General features: G+C 40.4%; 2 protein-coding genes across 3 annotated transcripts; one reads left to right on the forward strand and one right to left on the reverse strand.

Moving 5' to 3' along the window:
- Positions 1 to 12,914: 12,914 nt before the first annotated feature.
- LOC148196662 (uncharacterized) lies at positions 12,915 to 16,134 on the reverse strand. The gene is made up of 2 exons (XM_088093487.1): positions 13,005 to 16,134; positions 12,915 to 12,925 (listed from the first exon to the last, which is right to left on the reverse strand). Exons 1-2 carry the CDS (start codon positions 16,132 to 16,134, stop codon positions 12,915 to 12,917), a joined length of 3,141 nt encoding a protein of 1,046 aa, XP_087949613.1.
- Positions 16,135 to 19,236: 3,102 nt separating this feature from the next.
- Positions 19,237 to 23,527, forward strand: LOC124823980 (putative NAD(P)H dehydrogenase (quinone) FQR1-like 1). Of its 2 annotated transcripts, none has more exons than XM_047296329.2 (4): positions 19,237 to 19,382; positions 21,802 to 21,895; positions 22,723 to 22,985; positions 23,073 to 23,527. In XM_047296329.2, exons 1-4 carry the CDS (start codon positions 19,360 to 19,362, stop codon positions 23,302 to 23,304), a joined length of 612 nt encoding a protein of 203 aa, XP_047152285.1. In that variant the 5' UTR covers positions 19,237 to 19,359; the 3' UTR covers positions 23,305 to 23,527. The 2 variants fall into 2 exon arrangements, with proteins under 2 accessions (XP_047152285.1, XP_087948930.1); XM_088092804.1 differs by lacking the exon at positions 19,237 to 19,382 and adding an exon at positions 19,538 to 19,832.
- Positions 23,528 to 24,793: the final 1,266 nt, after the last annotated feature.

Genomic DNA, 24,793 nt, shown 5'->3' on the forward strand with positions numbered 1-24,793 from the left:
GATGTGTTATTTTCCTATTCTTTCATCAATCTTGTGTTTCTTTGATGGTTTGAAAAGGTTTAAAGACTTAGCATCTCAACAATTATTTTAAAAAATATCAAAATTTTGTGAAACCAATTCACCCCCTCTTAGTTGGAAAATATTAGTTATTACTGTTTTTAACACCCCCGAACTCAATATCCTCAAAGAATGTGGTTGTTCTTGTCTAAAAAAGATATCTTTGGGATCATATTATTTATAGCTCTTGATCTTGTTGTTTAGGTTTGTTTACTTGTAACGCATTCAACATAAACAATAAGGTTTGTGAAGTCAATTTTACTCTTAGTACCATATAATTCTATATTTAAGGATTCAATATAGGAAGTTATTGTATCAAACATATATAAATTATCATTAGCCAACAAAAGTGAATTGGCTCCAACAACATTTGAATTTAAAGACAATATGAATTCATTATTTCTAAACGAATACAATTAACATAATTTGTCCAAATAAAAACAATGAAATCAAATTCTATCTAAATGACGGTATAATTAAAGTGTCTTTGAAATCTAAATAAAAAACAGTACAAATAATAATCTGAAATATCTTATAACTTTCTTCTACTGATTTGTCATCTCCAACATAGATCCATCTTTCAGAATCAATTAGCTTCTAGTAACTTACGCAATCCTTTCTTTGCATGTCGAGCATGATATTTTGAACAGTCCTTTTTATGTGTCCAACTTTATTACAAAAGAAACATTTATCAAACTACTTTTGTTTCTTTTGTGGTGGACCTTTAATTCTTAATTTTTTCCTTTTGCCCTTATTATTATTATTAGAGGTACTGGCTAAGTGAACTCTTTTAGTCTTTTCTTGCTTCAATCTCTCATCTTTTTGTACACAATATGAAATGAGTTCTCTAAAAGACCATTTCTCCTTCTAATAGTTGTATGAAATCTTAAATTATCCAAACTGTAAAGGAAGAGAGATTAAAACTTAATGTACGAGTAAGTCTTTCGACAACTCAAGCTTCAATGTTTTAAGTTTTGAAGCAATGTTCGATATCTCCATAACGTGCTCTCTCATATTTCCTTTGCCTTGATACTTCATGGAAATCAAGGATGAAGCACACTTGTCTTTGCCTAGTCATCAAACCCATGCGATTTGAGCGGTTCCACTTCTCATAATCTCTTCTCTCGTCAAAGGTACTCGAGTTTGTAAGAGAAGAAGGTTTCTCAATCCTTGACGTGAGGTCAAGATCTATGCAACCAATAATTATCTTCGTGTTTTCTTTCTAGTTCTTAAAATTTTTACCATTGAAGACCGAAACTGAATTTATGTTCACAGGTATTAAAGCAATTGTAGTTTTATTTAGTACAAAAGAAACAAAAGAATTAAATTCATATCATAACGTTAATAATTATAACTATATTCAAATAATTGTTTATTCCATCTCAAGACATTTAATGCACCATCATTGTCAAGTCTTTGGACAATAATATTAATTGGTAGGGTTATCTTGGTGTAATGATTAAACATTAATAATAAAACATGTCTAAGAACAAACTTATATTTAAATTGATTTGTCATTGACACGCAAAGTCTTATAATTATCACACATTTACTATTATGTGTAATCTAAACAAATATTAATCTTTCTTTTTGACCGACTAATACTCGCATAGATATACATAAATACAAACATTTAAAATTTCTTTGTGAACTACCTATAAAAAAATCAGAACAAAAAAGATTCAGTTCAATAATTTTTTAACTCAAATAGTTTACTCGAAATTAAAAAACAGAACAAAATTTGAATATTTTTATTTATACCAAAACTAAAATAATTATTAATTTTATTTTATTTCAAAATTTTATTATTTTATAATTCTTTATCGTGGTCCTAATACACATGTGATGGATCATAACCTAAACTAAGAAGTAATTACAAATGGCAACACCACAAGAATGTTCAACCCAAACTACCAAAATCCCATAATCCCATGAGAGCTTTGTATAAAACCAAATCCTAGTAATCAAATGTTATGATAAATTACAGTTGTTATCCTCTAAACTGTTATCTTATTTTTGCTTAATATGCATAGGACTTCGAATTTCTTCAGGAGGGCCTACAACTTCATGTATCCTCTTAATTTCCCGAAAGATGGCATCAGAAAGAGTGAATAGAGAAAAAGTTTTCTCCCTTGATGAACAAAATGATGTAGAAAGGCAAGAGGGTTCATTATGAAAAAACAATTTAAAAGGTGAACAGTAGCGACTTGTCAGCTTTCAACATCCATGCTTAGCAAGGACGCCATTACTTGCTCAGCTCTTGATGCACTTTACAGTTAATCCCTTTGAATTTGTTGTGTTAGAAACTCAAATTTAAACGCCACGTCCACACTAAAACGTACCCCAGAAAATACAAGTTATAGCTGTCAAGAAGAAACAAAGAAAAAGAGGGAGAGAATCAAAAGTTGGACCACATTGTGTTAGGGGGCAAAAAGTCTCCACTAGGATGCTGTTTTTATCATGCACAATTAGGTGTTATCCATCTTTCATGGGTCCAATCAAAACTACCCCAAAATCTTAGCTAATTTCTCCATACCTTGTACATTTACATTACAACCAAAAAACCAATATTTTATTTACACTTTTATTTCAGTTTTATGAAAAATAAAAAATTAATGTTTAATTCTTTGATAGGATAGAAGTAAATGAAAAATAATGAGTTGTAAACCTTTTAAAATTAACTATTTTTCTCAATCAATAAACTTAATCTTTTCTCTTCTCTTTTTTACGCTTCCTCCCCTCAACTAATCAATCCATAAAAAGAGATTAGAATTCTCTTTGTTGGATGATTTTCATTGACATTGTTTACTTACAAAAGTTAAGACAATTTTTAATTACAAACAGTTGGTTTAAACATAATTAAATAAAAAATAGTGAGAATAATATATTATGTCTTAATGTGAATTTTTGTTGTAAACAATACAAAAAAAGTTACAAAATCAAGATAAACATTCGCACTAGCAACCTCATGAGGTAAATTTTATACAAAATGTTTAATTCATATAATATTATAAAACCCGTAAATTAATAATGTAATTAATTATTAATATTATTTTTTTTAATTTTTTGTACATAGGAAAATTAATAAAATTGAATTGATAGAGTTTGGCGAAAATGGTTAAAATGTTGGTTCCTCTTCGGGGAGAGTGATCTAACGTATAAGAGAGAATATTAATTTGGCTATATACGAAAGCATAAAAATTCAAAAAGCTACATTATAGAAGTTCGTATGGATACAAAAAACGTTAATTTTCCTCCACGAAAAAAGAAATGTTGTTTTTCGAAATATGTAATCTAATAACAGATATTGTGGAAAGGATTTGTCCAACACAACAGTTAAAAGTATATGTACTTTCAACACGACAAAAGTTTGTATTAAAAGTGATTATTTTAAGAGTTGAACATGAATTATCGAAATGATTTACAATGGATAATTATGTATTAAAATATCAGAAACATCGAAACTTAAGTTGATTTGACCGCTTGAAATTTGATTATAAGTTGATATGACGAGTTTAATTAAAGGTAAGACATATTCACTGAGAAATAGAATTGATATTATGGTGAGGGAGAAGTTACACCTAAGATTAGAATGGAAAGCAATACAAATATGATTTCAGTTTTTTTATAACTAAAATCTATAAGTTTATGAAAATTTCAAAAATATTAATACGTCTTTATATATGTTTATTTTCTTTAAAATCAAAACATATTACGAAACGAAAGTTAAAATGTTAAAACTATATTAGTAGTTCCACATAGAAGTTGGTTAGAATATAAGAAAATATAAAAGTAAATTAGAGATAAGTGAATGTTGGAATTATTTTAGGCAGAATGGGTGGAGTGCAATTTTTATATTTTATTTAGGGATATAAAAGTGAAATTTGAGTGGACTTAAATGTATAGGTAAGGTTTGTTATGGTCGGTAGATATTACGTGGAAAGTGTAGTTTTAAACCAAATTTTCCTTAGAAATAAAAACATGTGGTGCTGGTAAAGCAGTTATTTTCTAACTGAAAAAGGAACAAGGGAATACTTGAGTTTTACTTTTAAATATGTAAGAGTTACAAGAATGGTAAGAAGAGAACTTTAAATTTAATTAATCTATAAAATTGATTTTTAAGATAAGATTTATATTCATTTGTAAATAATAAATATATTATTAGAATAAATTTTAATTTGATTTTGATATTATATTAAAAAATGAATTTTAAACCTAATTTAATTTTATAAAATCAGTTTGTAAGATAAAATTTATTTATATATTTTAAATTAATTTTATTTTTAATATAAAACTTTCAACCACAAGTGTTACATAAAGTAATTAGTGAAATAAAGACATTCTTACAATTTGGAGTTTGAAGGCTGCAAAGAAACGTAATAGAGCTTACAAGAGAAGTTGTAGAGTTATTTCAGATTTTTATTTTTCAGACATGGAAGCTAATATTTTTTGTTTGTAAGTCTTTTAAAGTTAAAAACATTTTTTTTTCATGGATTTCATGGTTTAAAGCTAAAATAATTAGATATTATGAAATTGTATGAGATGTGGATGCATAGTTTTAAAAGATGGTTTTAAAATAAAGTAGTGACAGTTTTTTTAAGTACTTATTTGAAATAAGATTATTCATGTAATTATAAAATTTAGACATTAAAAAATAGAATTGTTCATATAGTTTTAAAATTAGACATGTTTTCATCCGTAAAACTAGTTTTAAAAATTATGTTTGATTCTAAATTCAATTATATATCTATTTTGTTTATATATTTTATAAAAGAATGTAACGATTATATATATAACCTTTACGAATTATTGATTGGAAAAATATTTTAAATACGTTCCAAAATGTATAAACGAAGTATGCATATAATTTACTATGAAGAGAAAATACAACTTTTAAAAATAATTTAAAAAAAAACATATTTAATCTTAATTTTTATTATACCTTTTAAAAGTTACAAACTATACTTTCTCTCTTTTCCAAATCTCCCTAATCTCATATCGAGGGGATACAGAAAAATGACAAAATTTCAATTTCCATGTTTCATATCACCTATTTTCTTAAAAATTTCAAAACCAGACAAGAATTACTAAATTTGTTACAAATTTGGTAATATTTTGAACTTGTTTTATATTCTGTAACATACTTTTCTACCATTAATTTTCTTTTTGGTAGATACATATAGAAAGTGGTAAGCTTAATAAAGAAGCAAGTGTATGAGTTTGAAGTTTGAAGATGATTGAATGAGACGTTAAATCCGTGAAGCAAAAGCGAATTTTGATGTTATGGCATGTGACGATACTCTTCTGAGGAATCACGAAGCAACCCTAATAATAATGGCACCATGGTTCGTTTCTGATTCTGCAAAACCTTCTTTTTCATCACATCAACATGCATACCTTATTCATATAATATTTTTTATATAATGCAAAAAGTGTTACTCATCATGATGGTAAAGATGGTGAAGTACATTTTCAGGTTCATTGATGGAAAATATCACTGTAACTCCGCGTTAGGTGAGTTCACGGAGTTTTAACTCGCACTCCGGTAACAATATCATGACCATGGACCAGTTTTTGAGACCTTGCACCAAATCTGGAAGACAAAATCAAGTTCAAATCTAGATGTTTCATAATTTTATTCACCATTGAATCCAAAGAAGCCACCTATTACGTAAGTACAAAAAAAAAATTATATTTTCAACCCAATTCAATTCTAACTAGTTATAAATTCAATTAAACCTACTTTTCATAACTATAATCATGCCATTACAACTAAATTACTGTACCATTTAAATTGTAATACACACTACTCTCTCCATAATTAAATATAAGAAAAAAATGAATTTATAACAACATACTTAATATTTTTGTCTTAAAATATTGTTTGAAAGTTGGTATCAAGTTTTAATTTAAAAATTATATAAGTATTCTATATATAAAAAATTAAATATATTTCTAATTCTTATATTTAAATGAATAAATAAATATATGACTCTCAATATAACAATTACTTATGTTCCATGACATTTAACCATAGTCATTGAAGATGTCAAATTAAAAATATTAAATTTGTTTCGGATGTGTAGGGCTGTGGGGTTCCAAGTCTTCCAAGTCCTCCCGTAATCTTGTCTCCTCGGCCGATCCTCTCCTGGCGCTCTAGCTCTCCTCTTGATCCGGAGGGGTGGAGACCTACAAAAGATTCTCCGATGCCAAAGTCAGTTTCAGAGCAGTGGCTATTTTCAGTAGTAGCAATAAATGTGCATTCAATGTAACCTATCTACCACTCACCGTGGACCTGTATTTATAGTTTTCGCTATGGGCCTGGGATTAGTGAAAAGTTAATCACGGCCCAAAACGGCCCGATAGCTTCTAATTTCTACTTACCTTTAAACCAGATTACTTTCCCTTAAATTATGTTGATTAGTGTTTCGGCGGGCGTGGACGTCCGCCCATGTGAAATGGGCGTCAGCCTCGCGCGCACAGAGATCCGCCCATGCGGGGTCCGCCCATGTGGGCTCTTTGGTATGGCATCCGGTTTTGCTGGCCGTGTCCGCGGGGATCCGCCCATGTAGGATCCGCCCACGCGGGATCCGCCCATGTGGGATCCGCCCACGTGGTCGTGGGATCCGCCCATGTGAGCTCTTCCGTACGGTGTCCGGTTTTGCTCGTCGTGTCCGCCCATGTGATATGGGCGTCCGCCTTGTCCGTATGGAGATCCGCCCAATTAGCTTGGGCGTCCTCTCACATGGATCCTTCCGTACGGCGTCCGGCCCTTGTAGATACACAAGCCCCCCAAGTCCTAGTGCTCGTAGTGAACGTGGGACTTTGGGTCACCTAACAGACAAGATTTGATGCAGTGGCTGTCGTGCCGGGCTGCTCTGTGATGGTAGGATTCCTTGTGAGTTCTTCAAAGTTTTTCTTATAAAGAGGTTCGGCCCGGTTGGTAGGTGTTCCTCCCTGCTACAAGAGGGTTAGGAGAGTTTATACCGGGTCTAGGTTCAATCTTTGGCCGGCTCTTCAACGCATGAGCCTCCGGTGTGCCTTCTACGATTGCGTACAGGCATTGTCGTAAGTCGCCGTAGCCTCCGGAGTGGACTCCGGTATATCTTTGGGTAGGTGATCATTAGACAACCGGACGGTCCTTCCGTATTGGACAACCGGACGGTCCTTCCGTACGGCGCCCGGTATTTCGGGCGTCTTTCGTACGGCGCCTGGCACTTTGGCGCCCCTCGTACGGCGCCTGGTACTTCGGCGCCCCTCGTACGGCGCCCGGTATTTCGGGCGTCCTTCGTGCGGCGCCCGGTATTTCGGGCGTCCTTCGTGCGGCGCCCGACACTCTCTGGTACACAAGCCCCCCAAGTCCTAGTACACGTAGTGAACGTAGGACTTTGAATACGGCGCGTGGGGATCGGGAACCCGTAATTGGGCTTTATCCAGTGGGCTTTTTGAATTTGGATTTTAGGCGGGAAAACACGTGGCGCGTCCCCAGTGAATAGAGCTGAAGCGTCGCCAAATCCGGAGCGTTGGTTGTACCAAATCTAACGGCCATGATACATCCAGCGGTTACTAATTTTTCCCTATAAATAGGGTGTTTAAACGGGGTCATTTTCACTTATCTTCTTTACTCAGGAGTTCGAGATTCTTTTTCCCTCAGGTAATAAATGGCATCTATGTCCATTGAGTCAGGTTCTGGGTCGTCGGGCGGAGTCCGGGAGGGGTCGGCGCAGGGCGACAGCGGCGATTCTCTAAGTTCGGCTTCTTCTCGTTTTTTGGAGGAGGCGGTTGGGTCTTCCGGAGGGGACCCTGGGTCACCGGTCTCGATGAACGACCGGATATTTAATGGTGTGCCTCTGTTCTTGCTCAAAGGCGGTATTCGTATAGTCGGGTCACCCTTCGAGCCGGATGGTGAAGGGACGGTGATATCGGAGTTGGCTCCCGTCGTTCCCAGCCGATATGCTTCCTGCTATGCTTACAGCAAGGATTTGGAATGGCGGATCCGCCATACCCATATCGTACGGGATATGGAGGATTCGAGGTTAATTCGTGCCGGGGTGACTTTGTTGAACGAAAGGGTCTTTCATGATGGGCGGTCTAGTCCTTATGATTTCTTCTTCATGTACGTGACCTTCTTCACCCATCTTTTCGTCCGGGTGCCCTTTACTAATTTTCAAATGGCCGTTCTTCGGGAAGCTAATGTGGCTCCGACGCAGCTGCATCCCAATTCGTGGGCGGCTGTACAGGCGTTTGTGGCGATGTGTTCAGCAGTGGGTGTCACTCCCACCATCCCAGTTTTCTTTCACTATTTCGAAGTCCGCCCTTCTTCTTCTGGCGGTTGGGTATCCTTTAACTCGGTGCGGGACAGGACCCTATTCCGCCCCTTCTCCGATTCCTTTAAAAATTTCAAGCAACATTATTTTAAAATAATCGTTGACAAGGACGGCCTCCATGAATTTTCTGATGGTGAAGGGAGGCCGCTGTTCCCATTCTATTGGACGAGGGACCCTCGACGAATACGGGCGACTTCAATCGGGGATTTGACAGCACCCGACCGAGAGGCCGTGTGCACCATTAACACCCTCCCTCGCCGGATCTCCGCCCGCCACCTGGTTGAATGCCTTAGTCTTGAGGATTGTGGACCAAAGGCGTTCGGTATGGTCTTGTCACATTAGGTGTGCTCGTTTTTCGCATACTGACGTTAATTTTTCTGAATTTCTTTGTTTTTTGCAGAACTAATGACGACTCCGGGCCCCCGCAAATCCAACTTCCTGACCGTCAGGAAGAAGTCCGGTGCCAGCTCGTCGACGGCCCGGCCAACCGGTGCTCCCGCAGTGCCGCGCCCTCCTCCTGCCGGCGCTCCGACTGGACGGGTCCCCCCCACTGGTAAGGCCGGGGGTCCAGGCGTGAAAATTAGAATCCGGGAGCATCAACCGGAGATGGCGGCCGTCCAAGTAGGCCCAACGTCTGGGGCGGCCATGACTTCCACGGATCCTGCTCGAAAGAGAAAAGATCCTACTGCTGAGGGACGTCAAGACAAGGAGGGCTCTTCGTCTCGGTCAGCTTCGAAGAAAGCCCGTAAGGACAAGGGCAAAGAGAAAGAGCGGGAGAGGGTATTGGCCGTCCCCATTCCTGGCGGTGTTTTCAGCCCGGAGTTCAGCATGAGCGACCGGGCAAAATTCCATATGAGCTCCTCTCAGCGGGCGCTTATTGAACCCTTGTCCGAGCTGGAGCTAACCAACGCCATGCTAGAAATGTCTACCCGGACATCTGCTCTGGCCTGGTACTTAAGAAAGTTTGCTGACCGCCCCGGCGTGGCGGAGGTCCGGGCCGAGCTCGACAAGGAGAAGAAGAATGCAGCCTCCCTTCAGTTGACCTTGGAGCAAATGGTCCTTAACCAGGATGAATACGATAAGAAGATCGAACAGTTAGAAGCCGATCTTGAGGAGGCCAAGAGGGAGGCCGCCAAAAGTTTGGCAACCGCCCAGGCAGAACAGGAGCGCTTGGCGGAGGAAGGTCGCCAGCTGAAGGCGGAGGTAGCCCGCCTAAAAGAGGTCGAAACGGATCATGCTAAGACCAACGAGGAGCTCACTCTTGAAGTTACTAAGGCCAAGGAGCAGGTTGCCGAGTTGGAGTCGACCATTATGTTTGAACATGAGGAAGGGTTCAACAAAGCCCTTCGTCAGGTAACTCTGCTGGCGGGCATCCAGGATCCGTTTTCTTTGGGCGTGGATATAGAGAAGGACGTTTTCGACGGCGTCCTTATGGATTTGAATGCGGTTGAAGACGACGGGCCAACTGTAGAGGCGGCATCCGGGAAAAACGTTTAGAATTCTTTTTCTTTTAATTTTTTGGTGTGTATCTCGTGACCATCCGCCCAACATCTCGGATTGTCCAGAAGTTGGTCGGGCGGTCCTTTTGTAAATTGGCGCGTTTTAGCGTCATTGATTAATACACAGTTGCTTTTTCCTGTTTCGTATATTTTGTGCGCCTTTTATTCCTATAAAGAACTTGCTTTAGTACCGGCCCGGCCGGGTGGGATGACGCCCCCTTTTCCCGGGCGGATGTCGACGTTTAGCTTTTAGATGTTTAACTCTCGCTTCGTGGCCCGCCCCCAACCAAGCTGAGTCGTTCTCTTTGGAACGTTGCTGCATCAACTTGGGCTTGGTAGGGCGGACGTCTCTTCACTTCGTCGCCCAACCAAGCTGAGAGTCGTTCTCTTTGGAACGCTCGTTCGCCAGCTTGGAGTTTGGTAGGGCGGACGTCTCTTCACTTCGTCGCCCAACCAAGCTGAGAGTCGTTCTCTTTGGAACGCTCGTTCGCCAGCTTGGAGTTTGGTAGGGCGGACGTCTCTTCACTTCGTCGCCCAACCAAGCTGAGAGTCGTTCTCTTTGGAACGCTCGTTCGCCAGCTTGGAGTTTGGTAGGGCGGACGTCTCTTCACTTCGTCGCCCAACCAAGCTGAGTCGTTCTCTTTGGAACGCTCGTTCGCCAGCTTGGAGTTTGGTAGGGCGGACGTCTCTTCACTTCGTCGCCCAACCAAGCTGAGAGTCGTTCTCTTTGGAACGCTCGTTCGCCAGCTTGGAGTTTGGTAGGGCGGACGTCTCTTCACTTCGTCGCCCAACCAAGCTGAGAGTCGTTCTCTTTGGAACGCTCGTTCGCCAGCTTGGAGTTTGGTAGGGCGGACGTCTCTTCGCTTCGTCGCCCAACCAAGCTGAGAGTCGTTCTCTTTGGAACGCTCGTTCTGAATTAGATGTCTACAAAACAAAGTGAGTTTCATAGGAGAAAATAGAACTTGATTCATTAACCATGGGGGTACATTACATCAAGCCGTGGAAGTCAACTGAAATAAAACTTTAGATGCGTGGCGTTCCAAGTGTTAGGGATGGGACGTCCGTCCATGCGCTCCAGCCTATACGCTCCGTTTCCCAGGGCCTCCATTACTCGGAACGGCCCTTCCCACTTGGCGGCCAGCTTTCCATGAGTTGGGTTTCGGCGGGCGTCTCCCGCTTTTCTCCATACTAGGTCCCCCTCCTGGAAGCTTCTTGGCCGGACCTTGGAGTTGTATTTTCTTTCCACCATGCGCTTGCATGCTTCGGCCCTCAGCGCCGCTCGATCGCGCCGTTCGTCCAGGGAGTCCAACTCGATTCTCAACTCTTGGTCGTTGAGGTTCAGGTCCTCGACTTCTCGCCTCAAGGACGGTTCGCCCAGCTCAACCGGCAACATAGCATCAGTACCATAAGTTAAGTTGAAAGGGGTTTCGCCTGTGGTTCCATGAGGTGTGCATCTATAGGCCCATAGGACCTCGGGCAGTTCGTCCACCCACGCTCCCTTCCTTTCTCCCAAACGCCGCTTGAGTTCCGAAACTATGGTCTTGTTCATTGCTTCGGCTTGACCGTTCGTCTGGGGATGCTCCACGGAGCTGGTAATGTGCTTGATTCCCAATCCTTTGAAGAATTCGGCGAGTTTTTTATCTATAAACTGCCGGCCGTTGTCTGTGATAATGGATTGGGGGAGGCCGAAGCGACATATCAACTTCCAACAGAATTTCTGGACCTGGGCGGCCGTGATGGTTGCCAAGGGCTCGGCCTCTACCCACTTGGTGAAGTAATCCACCGCCACCAAGAGGAACTTCCTCTGCGCTTGCCCTACTGGGAATGGTCCTACGATGTCCATTCCCCATTGGGCGAATGGCCATGGGGAGGATATTGAACGTAAGGCATGTGGCGGAAGATGGGTGTTGTTGGAATGTTCCTGACAGCGAACGCAGCGCTGGACGAACGCTTTTGTGTCCGCCTCCATGGTAGGCCAATAATATCCGGCTCTCAGTAACCGGGCTTTTAACGTTCTCCAGCCTGTGTGGAAACCACAAACGCCGTTGTGTAGCTCGTCCATGACATAGCATGCCTCTTCGTTCCCCCAAACACTTAAGGAGGGGGGAGGAGAATCCTCTTCGGTATAAGTCATCCCCCACAATAAGGTAACGGGCGATTTTCTTGGCTTCGCCCGGACCTACCGTCCGCCCCTCGTCCTGGCGGGTCATGATCTCCCTGATTTCTGCACGCCAGTCCTGCCCTCCATCGGATACTGCCGAGCATTCTACCGAAGGCTGAAGTAGAACCTGCCGCACGACAGTAGTCAACTGTCCCTTTTCCTTTCCCGAACTGAGTTTAGACAGTACGTCCGCCCTCGTGTTTTGTTCTCTGGGAATGTGCTGTATGTCCACTTTATCGAACGCCCTTGCGAGTTCCGCCGCTCGTTGGTAGTATCGTAAAAGGCGCTCCTCTCTGACTTGGAAGTTGCCGTTCATTTGGCCTACCACCAACTCAGAGTCCGTCCGGCAGGTTATCCTTCGCGCCCCCATGTCTTTTGCCAACTCGAGGCCGGCTATCAGGGCCTCATACTCGGCCTGGTTGTTGGATACTTTGAATTTGAATATCAAGGAATGCTCCAGTAAGAATCCGTTGGGGCCTTCAAGAACGATGCCGGCCCCGCTTATTGAACGCCCGGACGCTCCGTCCACATACAGATTCCAGTCTTCTAGGCCGGATGGGGGTAATTCGGCCGCGAAATCTGCCAAATGTTGGCCTTTAACCGATCCCCTTGGTTCATAGCGCAAGCCGAACTCTGAGAGCTCTACTGCCCATGCCACCATCCGTCCGGCTAGGTCCGGCTTTCTGAGGATTTTGGAGATTGGGAAGTCCGTCCGGACTATCACTTGATAACTTTGAAAGTAAGGGCGAAGCCTTCGGGATGCGTGCAATAAAGCCAAGGCCACCTTCTCTACCCGCTGATACCGGGTTTCTGCATCTAGGAGCGTTCGACTCACGAAGTAAATTAATCTCGCTTGCGGCCGCTCTTGCATCAATACGGCGCTGACGGCCGTTTCAGATACTCCCAAGAAGATATGCAAATCTCCACCCGGAACCGGGCGGTTCATGACCGGTGGGTTACTTAGGATGGCTTTGACGTCTTGGAACGCTCGCTCGCATTCGTCGTCCCATGACGGGCCGGCCCCTTTCTTCAGCTTACGCAGGACCGGCCTCATCCGCTCTGCTAGCTTGGGGATAAATCGGGACAAGGCAGTGAGGCGTCCGACCAGTCTCTGGACTTCCTTAAGGGTGGCCGGACTCTGCATTTTCAGCACCGCGTCACACTTGTCTGGGTTAGCCTCAATCCCCCTTGATGTCAGCATAAAACCCAAGAACTTTCCGGCGGCTACCCCGAACGTACACTTTGCGGGGTTCAAGCGCATGCCGAATTTCCTTACTTGGCGAAAAACCTCCTCAAGGTCTTGGATGTGTCCCTCTCCATCTGCCGATCGGACCACCATGTCGTCCACATATACGTCCATGCACCGGCCTATCTGGTCCCGGAAGATTCGGTCCATTAGGCGCTGGTATGTCGCCCCCGCATTCTTCAGGCCGAACGGCATAACCTCGTAGCAGAAGTTAGCCTTCTCTGTGATGAATGCTGTCTTCTCGATGTCTGGTCCGTACATGGGTATCTGATTATACCCGGAATATGCATCCAGGAAACTCAGCACTCGGTGTCCGGAGGCGCCGTCCACCAGGGCGTCTATGCTGGGTAGGGGGTGCGAATCCTTTGGGTAGGCCTTGTTCAGATCCGTGTAGTCGGTGCACATGCGCCACTTCCCGCTAGCCTTCTTCACCATGACCACGTTAGCTAGCCATGTGGTGTAGGTGACAGCCCGGACGAATCCGGCTCTCTTCAACTTCTCTACCTCCTCTTCGACCGCCTTGCGCTTCTCCTCGCCCATTCTTCGCTTTTTCTGGGCTATAGGTCGTGCATTCTGGAAAAGCGAGAGCTTGTGGAACATCACCGCAGGATGAATGCCTGGCATATCCGCTGCCGTCCATGCAAAGAGATCACGGTTCCTCCACAAGAGCGCCCTCAACTCCTTTTCCATCTCGAGGTTCAGCTCCCTGGCGATGCGAGTGGTTTGGGCAGGTTCCTTTCCTATCAGGATAGGTTGGGTTTCTCCCATAGGTTCCAGCCGGTCCTCGGTATTCGTCCTAGGATCAAGGTCGGCCATGGCCACCTCCGAGCCGGCCGCCTGCCTTTTTGCGGGACGGACGTGCAACTTCAACCCTGCTGCGTAGCATTCTCGCGCCGTCTTCTGGTCCGCCCGGACTGTACAAATAATTCCCTTCTCGGAGGGGTACTTCATTGTGAGGTGGGGGGTAGAGACGATTGCTCCAAAAGCGTTTAAGCACGGCCTTCCGAGCAGCACGTTATATGAGGTGCTCGCCTCTACCAGCAGATACCGGACCCTCTTCTCCTCGCTAGACCGTCCGGTCCCCAACCTCGTCCTCAACTCCACATATCCCCTTGTGTCAACTCTTTCTCCTGCAAACCCTACTATCTGCCCATCGTAGGGGACAATCAGATCTTCTGAGATATCCATTTGCAGGAAGGTCTTCCAGTAAAGGATGTTGACCGAACTTCCTTGGTCGACCAGGACTTTGCTTATCCCATACCGTGCTATTTCTGCCGTTATGACCATTGGGTCGTCCTGGTCGGGATCAGGGGCGTGAAAGTCCTCGTCCGAGAACGTGATGGGCGGCATGGAGCGGCGCGGCTTGTCAACCAGATGGACGGATTGGAGGGCCCGAACGTGGCGTTTACGGGCGGAAGAAGATGATCCTCCTCCCGCGAATCCTCCGGAAATGGTATTGATGTGTCCTCTCAAGGGGCGTTCCCGACTGCGGCTTCGACTTCGGCTCGGGCGCCTTTCGGAGCGGGGTCGTTCCGCTCGGGGATTCCGCGGCTTATCCTTTCGGTAGGCCGGTCTCTGGGCGGACCGTTCGGTTGACTGCGACGGGCGCTCGTCGCGGACGTACTTCTTAAGCTTTCCCGCCCGGACGAGTTCTTCTATTTTGTCCTTGAGGGTCCGGCATTCTTCGGTGCTGTGACCCATGTTTTTGTGGTAGGAGCAATGTTTGCTCCGGTCAGCGCCCTTCAAAGTTGGGAGTCCCTCATGCTCCACTATCAGTTCTGCACTTAGGGCCTCTCGGAGAATTTTCTCCCTTGAGGCGTTCAAGGGCGTATATTGTTGGAAGCGAGGTCCTTTCTTCTGCTCCCGGGGCCTAAGGCCGAACGTTTTTCCCGTAGAATTGGCGGGCTTATTACCGTCCGCCCTCTCTCCCCTGGCTTCTTGATTTTCTTTTTTATAGGAGAGCTTCATCTCCTCCACCCTTATTTCATCAGCTGCTCTTTCCCTCAACTCCTCCATTGTTTTGGGTGCTCGCCTGCAGACACTATCTTTGAACGGCCCCGGCTTAAGAGCCGGCAGGATGTAGTGAAGGGCGAGCTCCGGCGTCAGGCTTTTCACTCGCCGGACGGTCTTCTGATACCTGTCCATGAACGTCCGCAAGGTCTCGTCCTTCTCCTGCTTGAGGGTCATTAATTCGAATACGGTCAGGTCTTGAGTGCTGCTGGCCGCAAATTGTTTGACGAACAGCTGTTTCAACCCGGCGAAATTTTCTATCGAATTAGGGGGGAGGGTGTTGAACCACTCCAATGCCTCGTCCTCCAACGAGAGCGAGAATGCTCTGCACCAGATGGCGTCATTGCCTGTTCGGAACGCCATCGCGTTCGAGAACGTCTGGATATGGGAGGTAGGGTCCGTTGTTCCGTTATACATTTTGAATTGTGGAGCCATGAATTGCTCCGAAATTTGGACATCCATGATGTTCTGAGTGAACGGGAGTAACAAGGTGGACGACGGTTCCGACTTCACTATCATTCGTCCGTCCTCGGCAGCGCTCTCCGCATGCACCGATTTGGCCTTGCTTCCTTCCGCCTCGGACCCGGTAGGCCTCCAGGTTTTATCATACTCGGTATCGGCGGGTGGACTGTCTTCCGCTACCGTCTTTTCCTTATCCTTCCTTTGCTTTCCTTCATCTATCCGCCCGACCTCCTCGGCTATCCGGGCTTCGTAGTCGGCTTTTACGGCGGCCAATTCGTCCTCGTGACGCTGCTGCATCTCTTCCATTTTCTGCTGCAATGCGCGGATCATCTCCACCGGGTCGTCCGTGCCCTGGTTTCTTGTGGTCACCATTGAGTTTTTGAAATCACACGGCCCCACGGTGGGCGCCAAATGTTTCGGATGTGTAGGGCTGTGGGGTTCCAAGTCTTCCAAGTCCTCCCGTAATCTTGTCTCCTCGGCCGATCCTCTCCTGGCGCTCTAGCTCTCCTCTTGATCCGGAGGGGTGGAGACCTACAAAAGATTCTCCGATGCCAAAGTCAGTTTCAGAGCAGTGGCTATTTTCAGTAGTAGCAATAAATGTGCATTCAATGTAACCTATCTACCACTCACCGTGGACCTGTATTTATAGTTTTCGCTATGGGCCTAGGATTAGTGAAAAGTTAATCACGGCCCAAAACGGCCCGATAGCTTCTAATTTCTACTTACCTTTAAACCAGATTACTTTCCCTTAAATTATGTTGATTAGTGTTTCGGCGGGCGTGGACGTCCGCCCATGTGAAATGGGCGTCAGCCTCGCGCGCACAGAGATCCGCCCATGCGGGTCCGCCCATATGGGCTCTTTGGTATGGCATCCGGTTTTGCTGGCCGTGTCCGCGGGGATCCGCCCATGTAGGATCCGCCCACGCGGGATCCGCCCATGTGGGATCCGCCCACGTGGTCGTGGGATCCGCCCATGTGAGCTCTTCCGTACGGTGTCCGGTTTTGCTCGTCGTGTCCGCCCATGTGATATGGGCGTCCGCCTTGTCCGTATGGAGATCCGCCCAATTAGCTTGGGCGTCCTCTCACATGGATCCTTCCGTACGGCGTCCGGCCCTTGTAGATACAAAATTAGTTATTGATATACAATTATTATGGATATAATTGTTAATTACAATTATAATTTCTATCAATTTGTTTTCAGTATACTTAATTTTGACGATTGTTTAGAAATTAAAATTTCAGATAGTTTCATTATTTTTTTCTCTTTTTATCTTTTGATGTTTCTTTTAATAAAATTGTAACTAAATTTTAGTCTTTAAAATAGTTACGAAAATTCTTCAAATTATCAACGAATTTTGCCAACGAAAAAATTCGTTAATTTCTATTTTTTACGGACAGATTGGTGGGAAAGTTCTCACTCTTTTTATTGATAAAAAATTTGTTGATAATATATATTTCACTTATTAACAGATTTTTTCGTCGGTAATCCGTAGATAAAAAGAGCAAGAATTTTTCTACCCATTTTTTCACTTATTGACAAAAAGATTGGTCGGTAAATAAAATATATGTTAGCAACAAAAAATGTGTCGGTAAACCAGTTTTCATCTCTGTCCGCGGGACAGTTTTTTCTCTCTCACACATCTTATTCATTTGCATGAGGCAACTTACAAATCAACAACCAAAAGAAATCGGTAATGCACTTCATCCCGAAATGGGATGCACCACTACAAGCTCCGTCGTCGGTAATCCCTTGTAACGCGTCGTCGTCGTTTCACTAGTCGTTGCGACGCTTCGCACTTAGGCGCTGCTATTGAGGTGTCGCACCAAACTCAACCCCTTCTTCTCTTGAACCACCCAAAGTAGAGAGGGAAGAAGGAGTGACGCCTCTCCTCCTCGCATAGAGAGCCAAAAAAGAGAAGAAAAAAGAGAAGAAGATGATTCCTTATTGAATCAAACCTTTCTAAGAAGAGGAAGAATGCCTCTTGTGCGAGTAGAACTCCAAATGCTGGGGTTTTTGGTTCAAGAAAAAAAAAAGAAACAAGGTTCTAGACTATGGATAAAAGTAAAAGAAAGATGAAGAAGAAGGAGAGTAGGAGAAGAAGAGAATCAGATCACGATATTTAGTGACAAATTTATCGATAACATTTTTACTGACGAATTTTTAACTTTCGATAAATCGTCGATAATTTTAATTTAATGATTGATTTTGTACCATACTAACGAATTTTTACCAGAAATTAATTCTAACTATTTTAAATACAGGATCAATGCATAAACTAAATATATTCCTAAAACATTCGTAAAACGGATAAATTATTCGCTAAATCAATTTAAAAAAGAAAGAATTTAAAAACTTAAGCAAATAACCTAATTTGATGATATGATTGATGGAAGTAAGAGTTTTACCATTTCATGCATACACTAAAAATAACATAGTTTCCGGGAATATTAACCAATGATTTTAGGTGATGAAAGTGTGTGATGTGTCATCTAATTCCTTTTGTCGATGGGAAACAGAAAATCATAACAAAGTCAAAGGCCATCAACCTTATTCAGCAATTGCTGCAAATTCTATGAACACTTAAATATGCATAATTTGTTTTGATGAGAATTGAAATGATAGTCTTGGTGGACCCAATCACATTCACAAATATGACCATGCCTTATGTCATTAGACCAACCAAACCAATTCAACGCCTTTGATCTCACCAACCCCACCTTTCTCAATTATCCCACTTCACTCATTGCTTTTCTTAATTCAAATACCATTCAAAAATCACATCATTAACTCTATGCTTAAGACACCTTTCGAATCATTATTGCTAAGAAAATCTATTTCCTTTCTTAAATTCCTTTTCAAACCTAACAAAAAGTCATTCTTTATTTTTTACAACCGTAATTTCATAACGATTACTTCTTATCAATTCATTCAATTTTTAATATTCTTTCCATTATTTCAATATAAATGATAACAAAATGTATATTTATTTAGAGACAGATAAGAAGATGAATAAGAGTGTAATTATTTCAATTGACATGGTAAAATAATTGATACATAGAATATGTAATTTAGAAAAAGAAAACAAGAGAGAAAAATTGGATAAAAGAAGATAAAAAGATCAAATAAATTACTATATATATAAAGATTATTTTTGTGTCCTTAATGACAAATGACGTAATAAAAGTTAAAAAATTGACAGCTTCTAGAGGAACTGCATTAGTTCACGAAAACCACGATGATGATGATGTTCGTGACACCACCCTATCATCATTAATCATGTTGTAGACAACGGTGTCGTTTCACCTACCAAACGTTCGAAAAGGCCAAGCCATAAAGCAAATCAACAAAATTACCCACTAATTACAATGTATTATTATGCTGCCAAGCTAATCAATCCAATGTGCAAGTACACATCATGTTATCATACTTATATATATATATATATATATATATATATATATATATATATATATATATATATATATATAATATTTATATATAGTGCTTCCTTCCCATTTTCTATCGTCAACTTTAGTGCTCTTGTTTAGGTAACTAACCACACAGAGAAAGACACTCGGAGACCTTGCTGGACTTCAATGGCTGTCAAAGTTTATATTGTGTATGCTTCTTCACACCCTTTTCTTTTAACATAACGCCTTTTTATTTTATCTTAAGCTTTGTTTATCTTCTTCGTTAATTTCTGAGTTTGTACTGTCGTTGTCGTTATTGTTGTTTTCTTTTTATTACCTCCTTTCTTTTTTTGGCCCCTTGTTTTGGCATTTATGATGATCAAGATGAGATTTCGTTTTCTGGGTTTTCTCCACCTCTCCAACGGGTTCTTAAATTTTGGGCCTTTTGAATGCCCACTGAAGATCTGGGGGTGTAGCCGCTTTCTTCGATCTGATGCGTTGTTGTTTTTAGCGTGGTCTATGCGCCATGTGATGGCAATTGGTTTGATCGCTTAGTTTTATGGTTGTTGGCAGAATGGTGTTCATGTCACAGAATCCCTTTTGCGAGTTTCTTCTCTCGATGATTTTGTTCTTTGAATTGTTCTGCATTCGGTTTGGTGGTAATCAGAATCATACTCTGCAGAAAAAATATTTTTCCTTGGTTTCGTTTATCTGATTATGTAATTGAATTTTACTGAAAAAAAAAATGTTGACAATGGAAGTAGAGACGAATATAGACTCCCCCATTATGTAATTTTGCAACGCAGCAACGTTGTCCATTTCTTTTGGATTTAGAGTACTGATCACCCTTAAGGATAAGAATATAAAATTATGTTGTTTTTAGTTAGACTAGTGTTGAAGTATTAAAGATTTACATTGAAATAAACATTTCTTCGCTCCTAGAAGTATGGTTGGGTTAAAATATTGTAAATATTTCTGTTCTTTAGTATGATGAAGAATGGCAATCAGTAGAAGCACTCGTACCAACTTCTGCTTCTCAGTTGATTTGTTAGGGGAATTTTTGTTTTCTATATTATTTTTAATTTATCGAGCAAGCAATAGAGAGCTTTTGTTGATGATGTAATCTTTCTCTCGTGATACTCAATTAAAATCACATCAGACAAGATTTGGTTCATACAGTTTGGCAATATGTGTGAACACTGAACATCTCAAATTTTCTAATTTGAATGCAGTATGAAATTTGTTATTTTCATGTGTAGGGAACTTGTAAAATTGAGAGAATGAATCCAAGTGAATAATTGATCAGTATGGCTTTTGAGATCTCTCATTTAAATTCTGAAGAATAAACCAATAGTTAATTGGTGTCACAATACTAAAGCAATACATGCATATGCCTGTTCATAAATACCCAACATCTACATCTACAGAAATCTACAAAAGATGTGCTTTTGGCTACTTTTGTTTTGTCACCCATCTAGCTATTATGTTCATTAGAAAAATAAATATATCCATATGAGATGAAAACATCAGATAATAAACTGGCTTTTATATTGCTCTGTATGTTTTTCTCTGAGATTATTTGTATTCAGCTATCTATTTGGTAATAGATGCTATCAAAGGTGGGGAAAGGATTGATATATAAGACAGTAAATTGATTTTCCAAGGTTTTGAACTTCTAAATATTTGTTTATGCCAACTGGTGAAATTTGTTAGTTTAAAATGAAGGAAATAGAAATTACAAAAGGAAACTAAGAAGCAATTGATTTTCAGATCAACAGATTCCAATTTTTGCAAGAATATATACTGGTTAGTGTTTAATAGTCTGTCTATAGTGCACTGCGATTCTCTAATGTTTTAAATGTTGAGTAGGATCATAATTTTCTCTCTGCTACACAATCATTTGGACTCTGTTCTAACTTCTAAAGAGGTTTTGCCATGATTTTTCTCATGGTTGGACTTTTAATCCATGAGTTTGTTCACCATGATGTTTTCATTGAAGGTCCTACTGTCTCTTCTACGTTTGATAATTTCTCAGTGACCTACCTGGTTACGTTTGAGTTCAATTTCCACAGGCATGAGTGGAATTCATGTCACGAGTTCCTGTTCCATGTGCAACAATGCAAGCCATTATAATAAGTAACTTTCTCTGCGATAGTTTCTAAACTGAATCAAGCTCGACTATTAGGTCACTAAGGATATGGGGTTTATGTTTCCATGTTAATAAACAAACAGAAGTTGGCTGTATTTGCTAGAGAAGCAACACTGAAGTGTTTGATTGTTGGTGAAAATTGGAATTCTTAGATTACACATGAAATTTCTACAACTAATTGAGGAATTGGGTGTTTGGATGTTGAAGACTGCACTATTTATTCTTGCATAAGATCAATCTAAAATGATTGGAAACATAGCAATATTTTCTTTAGTTTTATGCAGTCTTGTTTTCATATAAATGTTATATTATATTGGTCATTTTAACCTTTTGTGTTCATGCTCCTGGCCACATGTTTTGTTGATTCGAAGTTCCTTTCTTTTTTATTGCCCACAACAAATTCTATTTCATTAATGAATTGAATTACTGAACATGTTTCTGGTAGCTTTAATTACAATATAGTTTTCTTGCTTTGACAGGTATTATTCCATGTATGGACATGTTGAGAAACTAGCAGAAGAAATAAAGAAAGGAGCTTCTTCTGTGGAAGGTGTTGAAGCAAAATTATGGCAGGCATGTATTTATGTTTCATAATTTACATTTCATGTTCATTCCATTGTGTCATGGCATGAAATTACAGATCGGGAGCAACATCAGCTTCAGAGCTGAGGCTCATTCCTCTTTAGTGTAAATAAATGCGGTAAATATAAATAACCTATCGCACTGTTAGCTTGACCTTCATAGCTTGAAATTACAAATGGTGAGCAACATCAGTTCCAGAGTTAAGGCTCATTCTTCTGTGGAACAAATCAGTGCATTAAGAAATTAAAAAAAGAATACTTATGTAACAGCTATTGCTCTGTTATTTTGATATTTTTGATTTTCAATTCAACGTTATTGTGCTTGCCTTTGAACTGCTACGTGAAGAAAATAAGAACTTGTTTTTGAATAAACTTCTTCTCAAACACTTGTATAAAAAAACTAAATAGAAATAAATAAGTTTATCTTATAAGTAAAAGTTATAAGGTAAAATCAGTTTTTCCTACAAGTGCATATGAATAAGTTTGTCTAAACAGGATCGTGGATAGCTTCAGACGTTCTGTTGGCTAAATTCCTCTACTGTCACCATATACTCCGATTTCCATGTACTTTCAGATAATTATCTTTATCCATTGTCTCTTCTAGTTCTATGGCTCCTATGTTGTTTCAGGATAGCAAGAGGATCTCTCATTCTTCAGTTTGCAAATACTTATTGTGTGATTAATTTTTGTATAGTCTACAGTGTCTTGGAACAAAACCCTGCTCCAAAATTCATTCTTGCTGAACTTTTTCCTGTCAGTGAAGATCGTAATTAATGATGTTTTAATAGAACTTGCTGTCTTTGATGAAACTGTGAACAGGTACCTGAGACACTGCCCAAGGAGGTGCTTGGTAAGATGAGTGCACCACCCAAGAGCGATGTACCAATCATTACCCCAAATGATCTCTCTGAGGCTGACGGCTTCGTGTTCGGATTTCCAACAAGATTTGGAATGATGGCTGCTCAGTTTAAAGCCTTTCTAGATGCCACAGGAGGTTTATGGAGAACTCAACAGCTTGCAGGAAAACCTGCTGGAATCTTCTACAGCACCGGTTCTCAAGGTGGTGGCCAAGAGACTACCGCGTATGCACCCTCTTACCTTTGGTTTCTTGCTCCATTATCAAGATGAATAAAATACTAACATGTTGAAGTTTGTTGAATCCATGACAGGCTGACTGCTATCACTCAGCTGGTTCATCATGGAATGATATTTGTTCCAATCGGTTACACGTTCGGTGCAGGCATGTTTGAGATGGAGAAAGTGAAAGGTGGAAGTCCATATGGTGCCGGAACTTACGCCGGTGACGGCTCAAGACAGCCTAGTGAGCTTGAGTTGGAGCAAGCATTCCATCAAGGGAAGTACATTGCAGCCATCACAAAGAAGCTCAAGCAAGCTGCTTGATAATGCCTTCATATATAGACATACTACTACTATTGTTAAACCATACCAAAGTATTGCTTGAAAATCATCACCCATTTTTTAGTCTTGAAATATATTGAGCTTTATTTTTCTGTGCTTGCAAGTAATTTTTTGTTTCTTCTCATTATCTCGTAAAGGAAATGCTTTGTATGCGTGTTGCAGTGGATGTTGGAATTTGTTGAATGATGAAAGTTTGTCTGTCTCAGTCTTGTTCTTTCGTGATAGGCTAAACAATATTTGTTCCCAGCTTTTGTATTACCCCATTAAGCTCATAAATATTGCAACAAGTTTGAGATCTATATGGGCTTTATTATTACTAGCCTAAACTAAAGCGTGACAATTTAAATATATCTATAAATTATTTAAATTTTAAAAGTAATAATTAAAAGAGTAAAATTAGAAAAATAAAAAGTGTAATGATTAATAAGGTAAAATTGCAAAAACAAAGAAGACAACAAGTGTATCCTTATATAGTTATTGATTATTTTGTACATGGATAAGATTCCGTGAATCTATGGCTACAACAACAAAATTTTCATGGAAAAAGATCAGAAAAGTAGCAGTGTGTATGGGTCGGAAAAGATCTAATACCAAAGTTACCAATTAAAAGTAATAAATTACTCCTTGTTACTTAATTTTTCATAATAACATTTGACAGTACTGAATATATATTTTGCTCAAATTCGCGTTAAAAAAAGCTGTTTTTGGTTCGTTTGATATATCTTTATCTATGCCAGAGTATAGCACATTATAATAAATATCTTTTCGGTTTGGGTTATATTAAAGGTAAATTACCCATCTTAAATTCTTTGTTGAAAGCGATCTGGTGAGATTACGATGTGTAAATTGGCATCTTATCCCCATCCCCGCTAATTCTCAGTTCCATTTGGGTTGATTTCTTAGTTTCTTTTCCACTATTTTACACAAAATAAAAAAATTAATAATAGTTATGCATTAGATTGAAATAAATTTATAAAATAGGTGATTTATACAGAAATAAAATTAAGTAATGTACTGAAAGAATGAAATTCGAATGCGTCCTATCCATGCGTCTGACACATATTAGACATTGTAATATATACAGACAAAATGTTCAATTCAAAATAAATAAAAAAATATATTTTAACACATAAATTTTTTATATTTATTTGATATTACTCTTTTTATTTTTATAGTATATATTAAATGAAAGTAAATATGTATCATTTTATAGTACTTTTTAAAATATTTTCTTTTTCTAACAATTTTATCACCATTCGAACATTTTTTTAATAAAGACAGATGTAATGATTTTTTAAAAACTTATAATTATAAAAATAAAAAACAAATTTTATATAATCACAAATATTTAGATTATATATCATTTTGAAAATATAAATCTTCATTGTTATTTTAAATAATTCACAATTAATTATCTAATATATAGATTTGAATCCTCACGTTCTACATTATGGGTCAAATAGAAGTTCAT

The sequence above is a fragment of the Vigna umbellata genome, chromosome 6, assembly GCF_029865625.1.
Source record: "Vigna umbellata cultivar VRB3 chromosome 6, Vumbellata_1.0, whole genome shotgun sequence".
Classification (NCBI taxonomy): domain Eukaryota; kingdom Viridiplantae; phylum Streptophyta; class Magnoliopsida; order Fabales; family Fabaceae; genus Vigna; species Vigna umbellata.

What these genes read in the sequence shown, in the direction of transcription:
- LOC148196662 (XM_088093487.1), bottom strand. Translation starts at nt 16,134, where the DNA reads ATGGTGACCACAAGAAACCAGGGCACGGACGACCCGGTGGAGATGATC.
- LOC124823980 (XM_047296329.2), top strand. Translation starts at nt 19,360, where the DNA reads ATGGCTGTCAAAGTTTATATTGT. An exon ending in GCTGTCAAAGTTTATATTGT is followed by an intron (nt 19,383 to 21,801) that starts GTATGCTTCTTC and finishes TTGCTTTGACAG; the next exon opens with GTATTATTCCATGTATGGAC. An exon ending in GGTGGCCAAGAGACTACCGC is followed by an intron (nt 22,986 to 23,072) that starts GTATGCACCCTC and finishes AATCCATGACAG; the next exon opens with GCTGACTGCTATCACTCAGC.